The sequence below is a fragment of the Amia ocellicauda genome, chromosome 14 (genome assembly GCF_036373705.1).
Source record: "Amia ocellicauda isolate fAmiCal2 chromosome 14, fAmiCal2.hap1, whole genome shotgun sequence".
Classification (NCBI taxonomy): domain Eukaryota; kingdom Metazoa; phylum Chordata; class Actinopteri; order Amiiformes; family Amiidae; genus Amia; species Amia ocellicauda.
The window spans coordinates 7,937,381-7,951,601 of NC_089863.1; the positions used below are offsets into that span (position 1 = coordinate 7,937,381).

Sequence of the window (14,221 nt, forward strand, 5' to 3'; positions counted from 1 at the left end):
TACACACGGCCCTCCAGGAATTGAGTTTGAGACCACTGATTTAAATAGGCCCGGAAGTGCAGTTCATTCTCTCTGTGATTTGTGTTTTAAAATCTGAGATCAACAGTGAATCAAATCATTAAAAACTAAACAAATAACACATCCGGTTGCATATGAATCTACCATCACAACCTCTTGTGTTATAACATGGTGTCTGTTTTCAGAGCTAGCAATGGCAGTCATTTGGGCGAGCTTCAGCCTAAATCCTTGGGAACAGGTGGTTTCTGAACAGGGTTAAAACCGTTTACAAAAAGCCTTTTCCCTCTCGCGTTTCAGCCCAGCCGGCCTGTGTGAGAAACTTGAGCCCCCGGCCCACAGCAAAGTTGTCGGTGAGTGACAACAGCAGATTTCCTTCACAGGCCTAACAACAGACAGAAAAAGACTGGTACAGTTGGGAGGAGGGCGCGTCGTTTACTGCACTTACAAGCACCGATTCTCCTCAAACTGGGACTGGGATGAAACCAACGAGGATGATGGGCCTACTGGGGATTGCACTGGTCACCTGCTGCCTGTGTGTTTATACTGGTAAGTGTTGAATAAGACAACAAAAAGGAGGGAGAGACAGATACTGACAAGTATCAAGAGAGACAAGTAAGATCTAGTATGACCAGATACAATTATTGCTGCCCTTCAGTTTGGTGACTTGTTACTTTTGTTCAGCACGTTATAGTTTTAAAATTTCAATTAAGCAGATAGTGTAAGAGATAGAAGTCAGAGATTCTGTCATAATTAGTTTCAAAGTAGCTTTTTTTCTTGTCCCTCACTCAGTAACAATGTTAGATTTAGCACTGCTGCATTCAATATGTTCCCTACATTAACAATCAATGCCCTGACAGTAATCTTACTAAATAAGGCACAGTGACAACTTATTTTACTTTACCGTGTCTTTATCACACACGCTGCAGCACGTATTTAATATATCTAGATGACAATCAATCAATAGACCAAGGTCACTGCGAAATGCAATTGGCACCGGGTTCTGTGAAAGCCCGTGCAGAGAATCAAACGATCAAACAAAAAACTATTTTCAATATGACATTTCTATCAGAAGATTGAATAGTGCTAGTTTTCGAATGGACTCATAAATATGGAGATATGGAGCATACATATTATCGTTTTCCCTGTTTTATGCATATATTTTGGCATTGCCTTGGTATGACTGTTGCATTGTTTTCCTAATTTAATTATCTGTTTGTTTCTTTGTTTCATTGGGTGGTAGGATGTTACTATTATGATGATTTTTTCACATATGCTGTGTATCCATTTTCCAATTGGTACAGTTTTAGGATTTCAGCTGTTTTTCACAGTACCAACAATTATGAAGGAAATGATAAACTGATGTCCTGAAACAAATAAAAGAGGAGGGGAATTATACAATCCACATCAATCAAATTGTCTCTTCTTTAGGATTACAATGAAAGTCTTGGCCAAACTCGATTAGCAGTCTCGTGTAATAGACTGTGTAATGACGGTGCTAATTCATGCGGAGACCAGTTGTGTACTCTCTTGGTGACTGCAGTGTGACTACCTCTGCATCCTTAACTTTTCATATGAAAGACTGCGAAAGATATTAAAGAAATGCTCCGTTCCCAAACCTGCGAGGAAGGAGACGAGAAGGATGCATTTTTTAAAAGCCACATTTAAATGCATTTAAAATAGGCACACGTGTAGCTGCTTTCTGGGGGCTTTTCCGCGTTTCATATTTATATTTCTCCACTGCTCATTATTGAGCAGTCATGGAAATGAAGCCTAAAATTCATGATTCATTCATGACAGATTCATTATTCATATTCGAGGGGGACAAAATGTCTCTGTCAGCTACTTTTTTTTACCTAACTCGTCTCTCATTCCATTGCGTTTTGGCAGGCCCTTTGTCTGGGGGAGAAGGCTTACACTGTCTGAATTGGGAGCTTAGATCAATCTTTTTAAATAGCCTAATACCTAAACAATGCTTCTTGTGCCCAATTCAAAATGTCAGCTTCTGTCGGTGTCAGAGCCGTACACAATAGGGCCAGCAGAAGACAGAAGGAGAAAGGTGAGTGTCTCGTAACCCTGTACAGCTCAATACCACCGATGTGTTGATAACAGACAACAACACTGCATGTCCCTCCACTAAAGGGACCGTCTTAGGCTTTTAATACAACCTTTTCATAGGCGAGTTACATTGCCTGTTGATATAGGAAATCATACCCCCCCCCCACCTTCAGGGACAGGGTGTGTGCGTCAGATTATTCTCAAGTTGACTGAGTGTTACTACTGATCACCACAGCTGTGAAACACCTGTTCAGGGTCATATTTGGAAGGAAAGTAGCAGGACAAGGGGCCACCTCGATCACTTTTCGCGTTGACTCCTGTTGGGATACCGTGCTGTCATTATCTGTTGTCCAAAGTTGTTTCAGTTTCTCAGAACCTGGCTGCAATCAGCTGTTTTCGATATCTCACTGACAAAGCCAACTGTAAAGGAGGATAGATGGGAAAACAAAGCCGAAAATAACTTTTACCACCATGTGGGTCCTCTTATTGGCACCTCCAATGCCACATTTGTAAAATATTTACCACCATGTTAAGTTTGCCCCTGTTGATTTTTTCAGAAAAAATAGAAAACAAAAGCAAGTTGTAAAGACTTGCATAAATCTTTCAGGAGGCCCAATTATGATTATATGAGGTAGTTGTACAGATTATTTTATAAAATGCTTATATTATTATAAGTTTGTTTGTTGTTAAGGTACAACCACTTCACCAGAAGTAAACCCTTTAGGTTCCCTGGACTAGGATAACCCCTGGACTAGGATAACCCAGCGCCGTCAGTGCAGGATGGTAGATCCTCCGCAGGAGACGAGCTCGGGAAGAAAAAAGTCACCGACACAATGCCAGATCGTTTGTCTTCAGTTTATTTCTGCCACAGCACACAGTTTTATACATGTCAGAAGTCTGTTTCGGGGCAGGACATATTACAGATTTAGTTGCTAGGCAGACATGGAATGTGTCCAATGTCATAACTCCTAACACACTCAAGACTTTCAGTTGACATGTCTGCACGGTTTGCCTAGCAGTAGATGACGTGGGACTCTGATATTATTTCTGGTTTGTCTGAAGAGCAGCATGTATATTGTTTATGCTGTCAGCTCTGAGCTGTTCCTCAAAATATAATATAAATATAGGGAAATTGTGGTTTGACATTCCCAAAATAGAGATGAGGGGATGGCCGTGAGTTCAAGTTTCTAGACTTTCACAGAAATAGTTATGCGCGAGTATGTTATTTATGTTATTTCTGCAATAATGACAAATTTCAGCAGTTAGTAGAATATGTTATATAAAAATCCTTGTACTCTGTTCTCCCAACATGCAGAGTATTATACAGTGGGTATATACAATACATAGGGGGCAATTTTTATCCCAACATTTGTTTTCTCTTTTAAAACAAAATGTAGTAGACTTGGACTATGCCTGTCACACTTCTTCAAAAATAGATCATTACAATTTAAACAGGCAATTAAACATTCAGATGCTTGTAACTGAGATCATGGGCAGATGAGTAAAGGCAACTGAGAATCTCAATTAGTGAATTTTCCCATCAATTCATATAGAGAGTCTTAGCTTCTATCCTCAGGTCCAGGGTCAGATTGGGATCTTGATGGATTTCAATGGCAAATAGCAGCCCAAATGGGGTGGGGGTGCTGACGTTATGCCAAGAAGGGGAGTGCTAGTGGAGTGTCGAGCAGAGGGGGGTGCTAGCGGATTGTCGAGCGTAGGGTGGGTGCCATCGGATTGTCGAGCGTAGGGGGTGCTAGCAGATTGTCGAGTGGAGGGGGTGCTAGCAGATTGTACAGCGGAGGGGGTGCTAGCAGATTGTACAGCGGAGGGGGTGCTTGTGGATTGTCGAACGGAGGGGGTGCTAACAGATTGTCTAGTGGGGGGGTGCTAGAGGATAGTCTAGCGGAGGGGTGCTAGCGGATAGTCCAATAGTGGGGGTGCTAGCGGATAGTCGAGCAGGTGGGGGGGTGTTAGTGGATTGTTGAGTGGGGGGGTGCTAGTGGATTGTTAAGTCATTGCAGACGAGTGGGAGCGGAGCATGTTCGCTTGTTTTTGTATTTCTTTTGTAGTTCTTGTTGTTGTTTTCTATTTTATTTTGCCGTTTGCGCATTTATTTGGCCAGGAATACATAGCGCTGCGGGAAACCCTAGTGGTGTGGTTTAATAAGGACTTGACATAACCTTTAATAAGGACTTGACGTTTCTCCACAGATGCTTCGGAAGCAGAGCAAAATCTGATGAAGACTCTGTTCAAAAACTACAACCTGAAAGTGCTCCCGGTGAAGAACATCGGCGAGAGGGTCGTCGTGAGGGTGGGCATGACCCTGGCTTCTCTCGTGGACCTGGTGAGCAGATCGGTGGCCATGTTTCTAACGTGATTTTTATAGATTTGTGTTATTAACATTGAAAAGAGAGACAAGATTGAGAAATCTACCAGCCACAGGAAGACATAACTGTGATAATTTGTATCTTGTATTTTAAGCTACTCCATATATTGGACCCATGATTTCATCCATAAATTGCGTGATCCCAATTGCCTTCTGAGTCATGTATAGATATAACTAATAACCCGATTTGATTAAGATTGCAAAACAGTGGTGATATGGAACAGCAATTTTGTTCATATGTTAAAATGAAATGATCTTACAAACCATGCCACACTAACGACTTAAACTGCTTACAATTATTTCAAGATTAATTGTGGAGTTGACATGAAACATGCCTGTCATTATGTTCAAATTAATATAAATGAACGATCATCTACACCAGAAGTGTTGAGTATGTTCTAATTAAATGAGTCACGCTCCATTTACAATTAAGTCGCTCTGCATAACTAGGACTCTGTTTAATTTAGTAGCAAAATAGTGTCATGCTACAGTTTAATCACACTGCAATGATGTTGTTTTCTCACTCAGAACAGGCTCTTGGCATGTTGTTGATTATTACATTATCAAGCAATATATACTGCAAAAAATAGTAAGTAAATATTGAATGATAGAAATCAGGCTTATTGACTTTATTGACTTTAATTACTGTCATTTGTATTGTATTAGAAATTTGAATATTTAAATGAAGTACAAAAAGGTTTTGGTCTGCATACCAGCTGGTTATATTATCAAAGCATACATCACAGTCAAAAAGTGTCATCCAAAGTGACATTGCCCATCTGGCTGATAAAAAAAAGTGATTGTGCAATGAAGGTATTTATGTAATTTTCATTATTTATGATGGTTCTATGACATTGCCAGGCAAGAAGTACAGAAGTATAGCTTCTAAGTACAGAAGACGTCTCTTCTCAGCAGGGTGTCTGACAGTTTAGGATTCCTGTTAACACTCTACAGCGTACCTACAGAGCATATAAAATCCCTTTAAATTAACTATTCTGTAGATCATCAGCACTATTACACACATGTTTTTCAATGGCACGCTTGGAAGTCAATTTTGCACAAGTTTTTTGTTGCTGTTGTTTTTGTTGGAGGGAATCTGCTGTTCTGCTGGTGTGCATGGTAGTGTTGTACATTGTATCAGTCCATCAATATAATACATGCTAAGAAGGAGATTTATATGGAAATATGATAAAGCCATCAAGTAAAATAAAATGAAGCCAATGAAAGAAAAGTAGGACTCAGGATAGTGGAGAAATGTCACAGTTATGCCAGAGATGAAAAAAAATGGATACAGAAAGACACTACAGACGTGTCTTATGGTATGCCAGAGAGCATGTTTGCTTAGGAAGTCTAAGGGGCATAACGACGTAAAAATTACAATAAAATGCTAAATAATAACGATAAGTGAAAGCTAAAGGTGTAGCAGTTGTGCAACTCTAGGGGGGAGGACAGAGGAAGTGAGTGAAAGAAAGATGGTGGTGGGGAGAGATTGTACACAACCACAATACTCCAACTGCTGTGATCATTGTATTAAAGTGATTGTGGCATCGCGGCCATGAACATTGACCAACAGACATTTTTACAGTGTCCCCCAGCAATCATGAGTGTATCCAGAGTATCCAAATATACCAAAATTACAACAACAACAAAAAGGAATGTTAACTTTTTCACAGGAGCACTGCTTTTCTCAGGCTTTAAACCTCAACGGATTACAAAGGAATGGCACATATAGGTGCATAGCCTTTCTACTGGCCAGATGCAATTATAGACAGGTAGCAGGCTCAATAAACACACATAAAGACACTAAATACAACAGAAAACAAACCCAGATACCAAGTACACACAATACTGACGAGTCCTGCTTAATTAGAACTTAATTAGTATATCCCCTCCTGCTAGGGAGGCTCACGTGTGTGCAGGATTTGTAAGTGGGTATTTGCTCATGCATAGAATTAGCCTACCTGCTGGGGACTGCTGCTGGGAAGTAAACACAAAAATATGACAAGGTTTTTATATTACCAGTTGTGTAAGGTAATGATTTCAACAAATGAGAATATGATATTGTGATCCTACCATGAAGTGTTAAGTGTGTGACCACAGAAAGAAGTGACAATACTAGTGATTTTATTGAAGGTACCGGGGGAAGGAAAATGCTAACTAAAAGACAAACAGCAGGGGGAAACAATAGATAGCTTACACAGAAAAGCTTTCACAGCATGATAACTTTCATTTTGTTAAGCAGTATACAGTATATATTATATACAGTGAGGGAAAAAAGTATTTGATCCCCTGCTGATTTTGTACGTTTGCCCACTGACAAAGAAATGATCAGTCTATAATTTTAATGGTAGGTGTATTTTAACAGTGAGAGACAGAATAACAACAAAAAATCCAGAAAAACGAATTTCAAAAAAGTTATAAATTGATTTGCATGTTAATGAGTGAAATAAGTATTTGATCCCCTATCCATCAGCAAGATTTCTGGCTCCCAGGTGTCTTTTATACAGGTAACAAGCTGAGATTAGGAGCACTCTCTTAAAGGGAGTGCTCCTAATCTCAGCTCGTTACCTGTATAAAAGACACCTGTCCACAGAAGCAATCAATCAATCACATTCCAAACTCTCCACCATGGCCAAGACCAAAGAGCTGTCCAAGGATGTCAGTGACAAAAGATTGTAGACCTACACAAGGCTGGAATGGGCTACAAAACCATCGCCAAGCAGCTTGGTGAGAAGGCGACAACAGTTGGTGCGATTATTCGCAAATGAAAGAAACACAAAATAACTGTCCGTCTCCCTCAGTCTGGGGCTCCATGCAAGAGCTCACCTCGTGGAGTTTCAATGATCATGAGAACGGTGAGGAATCAGCCCAGAACTACACGGGAGGATCTTGTTAATGATCTCAAGGCAGCTGGGACCATAGTCACCAAGAAAACAATTGGTAACACACTACGCCGTGAAGGACTGAAATCCTGCAGCGCCCGCAAGGTCCCCCTGCTCAAGAAAGCACATGTACAGGCCCGTCGAGGGGCCATGTACCGTCAAATCTTGGGTGAGAACCTCCTTCCCTCAGCCAGGGCATTGAAAATGGGTCGTGGATGGGTATTCCAGCATGACAATGACCCAAAACACACAACCAAGGCAACAAAGGAGTGGCTCAAGAAGATTGCCAACAAGGGTTTTGCCACCAAGTACTAAGTCGAAGGGGTCAAATACTTATTTCACTCATTAACATGCAAATCAATTTATAACTTTTTTGAAATGCGTTTTTCTGGATTTTTTTGTTGTTATTCTGTCTCTCACTGTTAAAATACACCTACCATTAAAATTATAGACTGATCATTTCTTTGTCAGTGGTCAAACGTACAAAATCAGCAGGGGATCAAATACTTTTTTCCCTCACTGTACATTACATACAGTACTGTGCACAAGTTTTAGGCAGGTGTGAAACAATGCTGTAAAGTAAGAATGCTTTCAGAAATAGACGTGTTAATAGATTATATTTATCAATGAACTAAATGCAAAGTGAGTGAACAGAAGAAAAATCTACATCAAATCCATATTTGGTGTGACCACCCTTTGCCTTTGCACAAAGTCAGGGATTTTGTAGGCATATAGTCAGGTGTATGATTAAACAATTATACCAAACAGGTGCTAATGATCATCAATTCAATATGTAGGTTGAAACACAAACATTAAGTGAAACAGAAACAGCTGTGTAGGAGGAATACAACTGGGTGAGGAACAGCCAAACTCACCTACTGTCAAAAGTCATATGCAACAGCAACAGCAACAGCAACAGCAACAGCAACAGCAACAGAAACTTGTGAAGGACCTGCGACAAGGTCTCCTTTGGGTCCTCCACAGGTGAAATAGCATGGCCAAACAGTACACTGTGTAGCACCTCTCAGGAAGAGCAAGGCATATTGTCACATCAAAACTGCCCTTACCTCAACGGACACTTTAGAACTGAATGGACACCTTGCTCTCAAACCAGAGAGACTTGCAGACTTCATATGGTAATTTCATGTGGATATTGAATCTGATTTGGCACAGTTTCTCATTTTACATTTCTCAGTCTCAGTGACCTTGTTCTTATCTAACAAGGAGTTACCTAAGCACTTGTTTAAGCACCATACTGTTGTGAAACGAGAATGTTCTCTAAGTAAAATAAATTAAAACGAATAACAGCAATGATAAATGAAAGCTACAGACCTAGCAGGTATAGATTCATAGACTGTCAAAATACAGATGGGTGACAAATTAAAGGAAAAACCTAAATAAATGAGTGGAGGAACATAACAAATGCAGATGCCTCCAAACAGGTGTACTGCATGATACAATTAAGCAATTAACATCCTATCATGCTCCATGGCATGTAAAAAAATGTCACAGGATGTTGGATCAAGATGGCAAAAGGAAAGGATCAAAGTGATTTTGCAAGAGGGGTCATTATTGGGGTACGAATGACAGGAGCTTCAGTCACAAAGACGCTCAACTGGCTAGTGTTTCAATAGGAACAGTGACTAAAGTTACATCTGCATTTAGACCTAAGGGAAAGACATCAGTAAATAGGGTTGGAAATTGTGGTCTAAAGCGCAATTCGATGACCGTGACACTACTGCATTACTGCGATATGGAAAAACAGAAGAGCAACTCTTTCCCAGGTGACTGAGAATGTCAATGCAGGACGTGATCAGACTGTGTCAGCAAGAACAGTCCATCCAGAACTGCACAGAGAGGATATTATAGTTGGGCTGCAGTGCATAAACCCCATATTACAAAGACAAATTCACATTTGGGAGTTCAGTGGTGCAAAAACCATAGGCGCTGGTCTACAGAGATGTGGAAAAAAGTGATTTGGTCAGATGAGTCATCCTTCACCATATTCTGGACAAGTGAGCGAGTGCATGTGTGGCGACACCAAGTACAGGCCTGACTGCTTGACCCCTACAGTGAGGGGGTCCGGAGGCTCTGTTATGCTGCAGGGGGCATTTTCCTGGCATGGTTTGGGTCCACTTGTCCCCTTAGAGGGAAGGGCCACTGCAAATCTTTACACAGTTATTCTGAGTGATCACCTTTATCCTATGGTGACACATTTCTATCCTAATGGGAGTGGTCTCTTCCAGGATGACAGTGCCCCCATCCACAGAGCACGAGGGTCACTGAATGGTGTGATGAGTATGAAAATGATGTGAATCATATGCTATGGCCTTTGCAGTCACCAGATCTCAACCCAATTGAACACCTATGAACGTGTTAGACAGCGCTCTCCACCACCATCATCAAAACCCCAAATGAGGGAATATAATTTGTAAGAATGGTGTTCCATCCCTCCAGTAGAGTCCAGAGACTCGTAGAATCCATGCCAAGAGCATTGAAGCTGAGACACTTGTTGTTTTTTCCTTTAATTTGTAACTTGTCTGTACATTGAAAGGGTTACTTCTTTCATGATGCAAATGTTATAGGTTGTAATTGGAGGAAGAAGGAGTGACAGTTGTCCACACTGTACACAACCAGAATCCTCTTTCCTGTAACCCTCCTGTTACAGTGATCATCAGGCCATCAGCTTGATTGATACATGAAGATAAAAGTCCATTGCACATTTCCATGCCCACAATCATTTGAAATTTGCCCTGCCCATTTAATATCCTCAAACAGCAAACGTTTGCTGGGTGGAGTGTGTTTAATGCGATACCAATACATGTTAGAAACGTGTTCCTGTGAAAAATAGAATTAGTTAATTAGTTAATTCCCCCCTCAAAGCTGCAACAGAAACATAAAGAAAATAGCCCCACTTATCCCATGTCACGTCTCCCCAGTCGGCAGACTGCCTGGACAACACCCTGTTGAGATTTAAACTGGGTTAAAAGCAAAGCCAGAATCAGGAGATCTCCGAGTTTGCATACGGATATACTGTGCTCCCTTTCTAATACCCAAATGACTAATTTAGGGACCTGATGAATCCACTCAAGTCCCAGGAGCTGTAGCTCTGTTTCATGCACCCTGGGGTAATCGCCTTAATGATAAATAATTCAGCATTGTGCAAATTAAACTACACATGAGATCTTAAATCAACATAAAATGTTCATTACGCTGCTCAAAGTGCACAGGAATAAAAGTGAACACTGTCTGAATATTCAAGCAGAACTGAGAACGCCGTACCTAGAAGGGGATAAACAAAGGCGAGCTTTCTCTAAAAGTGATAAATAAGCAGGGAAGGAGACGTATACATTTTTCCACCTTCAGTGTTCGTTTTGATATCTTACATATGGCTTAAGTGCATTAATTAGCCGTTGTAGTTTGTATTGAATTAAGCCATGGCCACACAAAAAACTGCTGTTTCTGTGGTGGCAGTGATGCTGTATTCAGCGTACAGCCGAGCATTCACAGAATTTAATGTTTTGTAATTTGTTGTTTAATTAACACTAATTATTATTTGTCACTCTTCTCATACATTCTGTTATGCTTAACAGTTTTCCATACCAAGATACATACAGAAAATACAGTAATCATTCCTGAAAGTATTTCAAGTATGGACAATATACTATACTATTACTATTCTTTTACTATTATAGGTTTATATATTTATTTACTAGGTACTTTTTATTTCTGTCTTTTTGACTGGAGATTTCTTATGCAAGATATCGCCGCTAACATATTTTAATATCTTCTCTGGGCTTTCAATTACTGCTCACACACACACAAGAGTGCATCGTTGACACCTTGAGAAACAGCAAGCTTCCCTGACACGAAATCAGACCTGATTAAACAAAACACGATTATAGGTATCTCTGAATCACAAGCATGGCTGTGAATGTAGATTATATCAACACAATGGGTAATTTATTCAACTCTAGCTCCAGCTCGTGCGCGTATTATCTTCAGTTGCTCTGTACTTTCAGGGGTAACTTGAAATCTTCAGGCTATCAAATGGATTAATATAATGATAACTGGGTATCACTTCAAAGCAAGTTCTTTAAGTAGAACACAGGGGCAAAATAAGTAAATTTAGGAAGGATATATACATATATACACTCACCTAAAGGATTATTAGGAACACCTGTTCAATTTCTCATTAATGCAATTATCTAACCAACCAATCACATGGCAGTTGCTTCAATGCATTTAGGGGTGTGGTCCTGGTCAAGACAATCTCCTGAACTCCAAACTGAATGTCTGAATGGGAAAGAAAGGTGATTTAAGCAATTTTGAGCGTGGCATGGTTGTTGGTGCCAGACGGGCCGGTCTGAGTATTTCACAATCTGCTCAGTTATTGGGATTTTCACGCACAACCATTTCTAGGGTTTACAAAGAATGGTGTGAAAAGGGAAAAACATCCAGTATGCGGCAGTCCTGTGGGCGAAAATGCCTTGTTGATGCTAGAGGTCAGAGGAGAATGGGCCGACTGATTCAAGCTGATAGAAGAGCAACTTTGACAGAAATAACCACTCGTTACAACCGAGGTATGCAGCAAAGCATTTGTGAAGCCACAACACGTACAACCTTGAGGCGGATGGGCTACAACAGCAGAAGACCCCACCGGGTACCACTCATCTCCACTACAAATAGGAAAAAGAGGCTACAATTTTCACAAGCTCACCAAAATTGGACAGTTGAAGACTGGAAAAATGTTGCCTGGTCTGATGAGTCTCGATTTCTGTTGAGACATTCAGATGGTAGAGTCAGAATTTGGCGTAAACAGAATGAGAACATGGATCCATCATGCCTTGTTACCACTGTGCAGGCTGGTGGTGGTGGTGTAATGGTGTGGGGGATGTTTTCTTGGCACACTTTAGGCCCCTTAGTGCCAATTGGGCATCGTTTAAATGCCACGGCCTACCTGAGCATTGTTTCTGACCATGTCCATCCCTTTATGACCACCATGTACCCATCCTCTGATGGCTACTTCCAGCAGGATAATGCACCATGTCACAAAGGTCGAATCATTTCAAATTGGTTTCTTGAACGTGACAATGAGTTCACTGTACTAAACTGGCCCCCACAGTCACCAGATCTCAACCCAACAGAGCATCTTTGGGATGTGGTGGAACGGGAGCTTCGTGCCCTGGATGTGCATCCCACAAATCTCCATCAACTGCAAGATGCTATCCTATCAATATGGGCCAACATTTCTAAAGAATGCTTTCAGCACCTTGTTGAATCAATGCCACGTAGAATTAAGGCAGTTCTGAAGGCGAAAGGGGGTCAAACACAGTATTAGTATGGTGTTCCTAATAATCCTTTAGGTGAGTGTATATATGTATTATCAATGTTAAAACTAAAACAGTTTACCCAGTTACATGACTGAAACCAATACACTTGACAACGTAGAAACTAGAAAGGCCACTGTTATTATCCTTTTCAATTTTTATTAGCATATGCAAAAGAAATTCAGAAATTGGCATTGCATTTAAATCAGATTATATTTTATTATTAAACTCTAAAGAACCATTTTTAAGCATTTCCAGCTTTTTCATTTTTGAATGTACACAGCAAACCTGTTTATTCATTAATTAATAATTATTAAACTATATACATATTAGTCTGAGGGGGGTAGTCATGAACAAAATTAACATTCATTCTTTGATGATAAAGAACTCAGAACTTCAGAACTAACAACTAACAAAGAAAAATCTAAGAGTTTTTTACATCTCGAAAGCCAGGACTTCTATGTAGAAATGTGGTTGTTTCATTTTATAAGGTCTTGCCCAGTTATTGTTCATCCAAGGTGTTCTTTTGTGGGTTTGTATTATTTAATGTGTTTTATCCTCTCTTTCACAGAATGAAAAGGAAGAGGAGATGAGTACAAATGTGTTCATGAACTTGGTGAGTTTCATTTAATTTTAATGTGTCCATGTGAGTTTATTTTATTTGATTACCCACCTGACTCAACTGTATAATTTTTATATATAATATCAATAAATAATTGTATATTTGGAAAGAAAGGATAAGCCTGTTCTCAACAAAACACCTAAATGTTTTTGTTTAGATTTTGGTTTTTGTAATAGCTTTATAGCATTGCAGAGAAGTTGGGTATTCATCTGCTCTTGATTGCTTTCTGACCAAACCTATGATTACTTGTTACCTCCCTGAGCCCAATGCTTTTTAAGAAATGCTAATGTTAATTAATAATTGTAATAATTAATGTTGTAACTTGTGTACCATCGTCTCTTCAAAGGCTTGGACTGACTACCGGCTCTCATGGAATCCAGCAGACCATGACAACATTCAGGTCATGAGAATTCAAGCTGGGAAAGTATGGCTTCCAGATATTGTCCTAATTAATAAGTGAGTGGTCTGAACATCCTACAATAACCTTTTTTTTAACACAGTCCGATAGAAACCACCAATGGGCTCGCTGAAGGGAATCAGTTGTATCATTTTTGGCTTATAGAAGGATTGATAGATATAGAAAGAAAGATTTTGATAGAGACATATAATAGTTATGTTACTGACTTTTGAATGCCTGCATAATGGAAAAATATAGATGATGACAAATTATTATTATTATTTATTTATTTATTGGCAGACACCCTTATCCAGTGCAACTTACAAAACATTTAAAAAAAAACATGCAGTGTCTTAGTAAGGTGTTGGGCACCACGAGCCGCCAGAACAGCTTCAATGCTCTTGGCACAGATTCTATGAGTCTCTACTGGAGGGATGAACACCATTCTTCCAAAATATATTCCCTCATTTGGGGTTTTGATGATGGTGGTGGAGAGCACTGTCTAACACGTTGGTCCAAAATCTCCTATAG

The 14,221-nt window shown here is 39.9% G+C and overlaps 1 protein-coding gene across 1 annotated transcript in view; it reads left to right on the forward strand.

The window, feature by feature from the left end:
• Positions 1 to 431: 431 nt before the first annotated feature.
• chrnb1 (cholinergic receptor, nicotinic, beta 1 (muscle)) overlaps positions 432 to 14,221 on the forward strand; it is a 34,653-nt gene continuing 20,863 nt past the window's right edge. The window contains exons 1-4 of the mRNA XM_066722757.1: positions 432 to 564; positions 4,284 to 4,417; positions 13,243 to 13,287; positions 13,640 to 13,749. Of these exons, the coding sequence (XP_066578854.1) occupies positions 495 to 564; positions 4,284 to 4,417; positions 13,243 to 13,287; positions 13,640 to 13,749 (359 nt within the window). The 5' untranslated portion in view covers positions 432 to 494. The remainder of the gene's footprint in view (positions 565 to 4,283; positions 4,418 to 13,242; positions 13,288 to 13,639; positions 13,750 to 14,221) is intronic.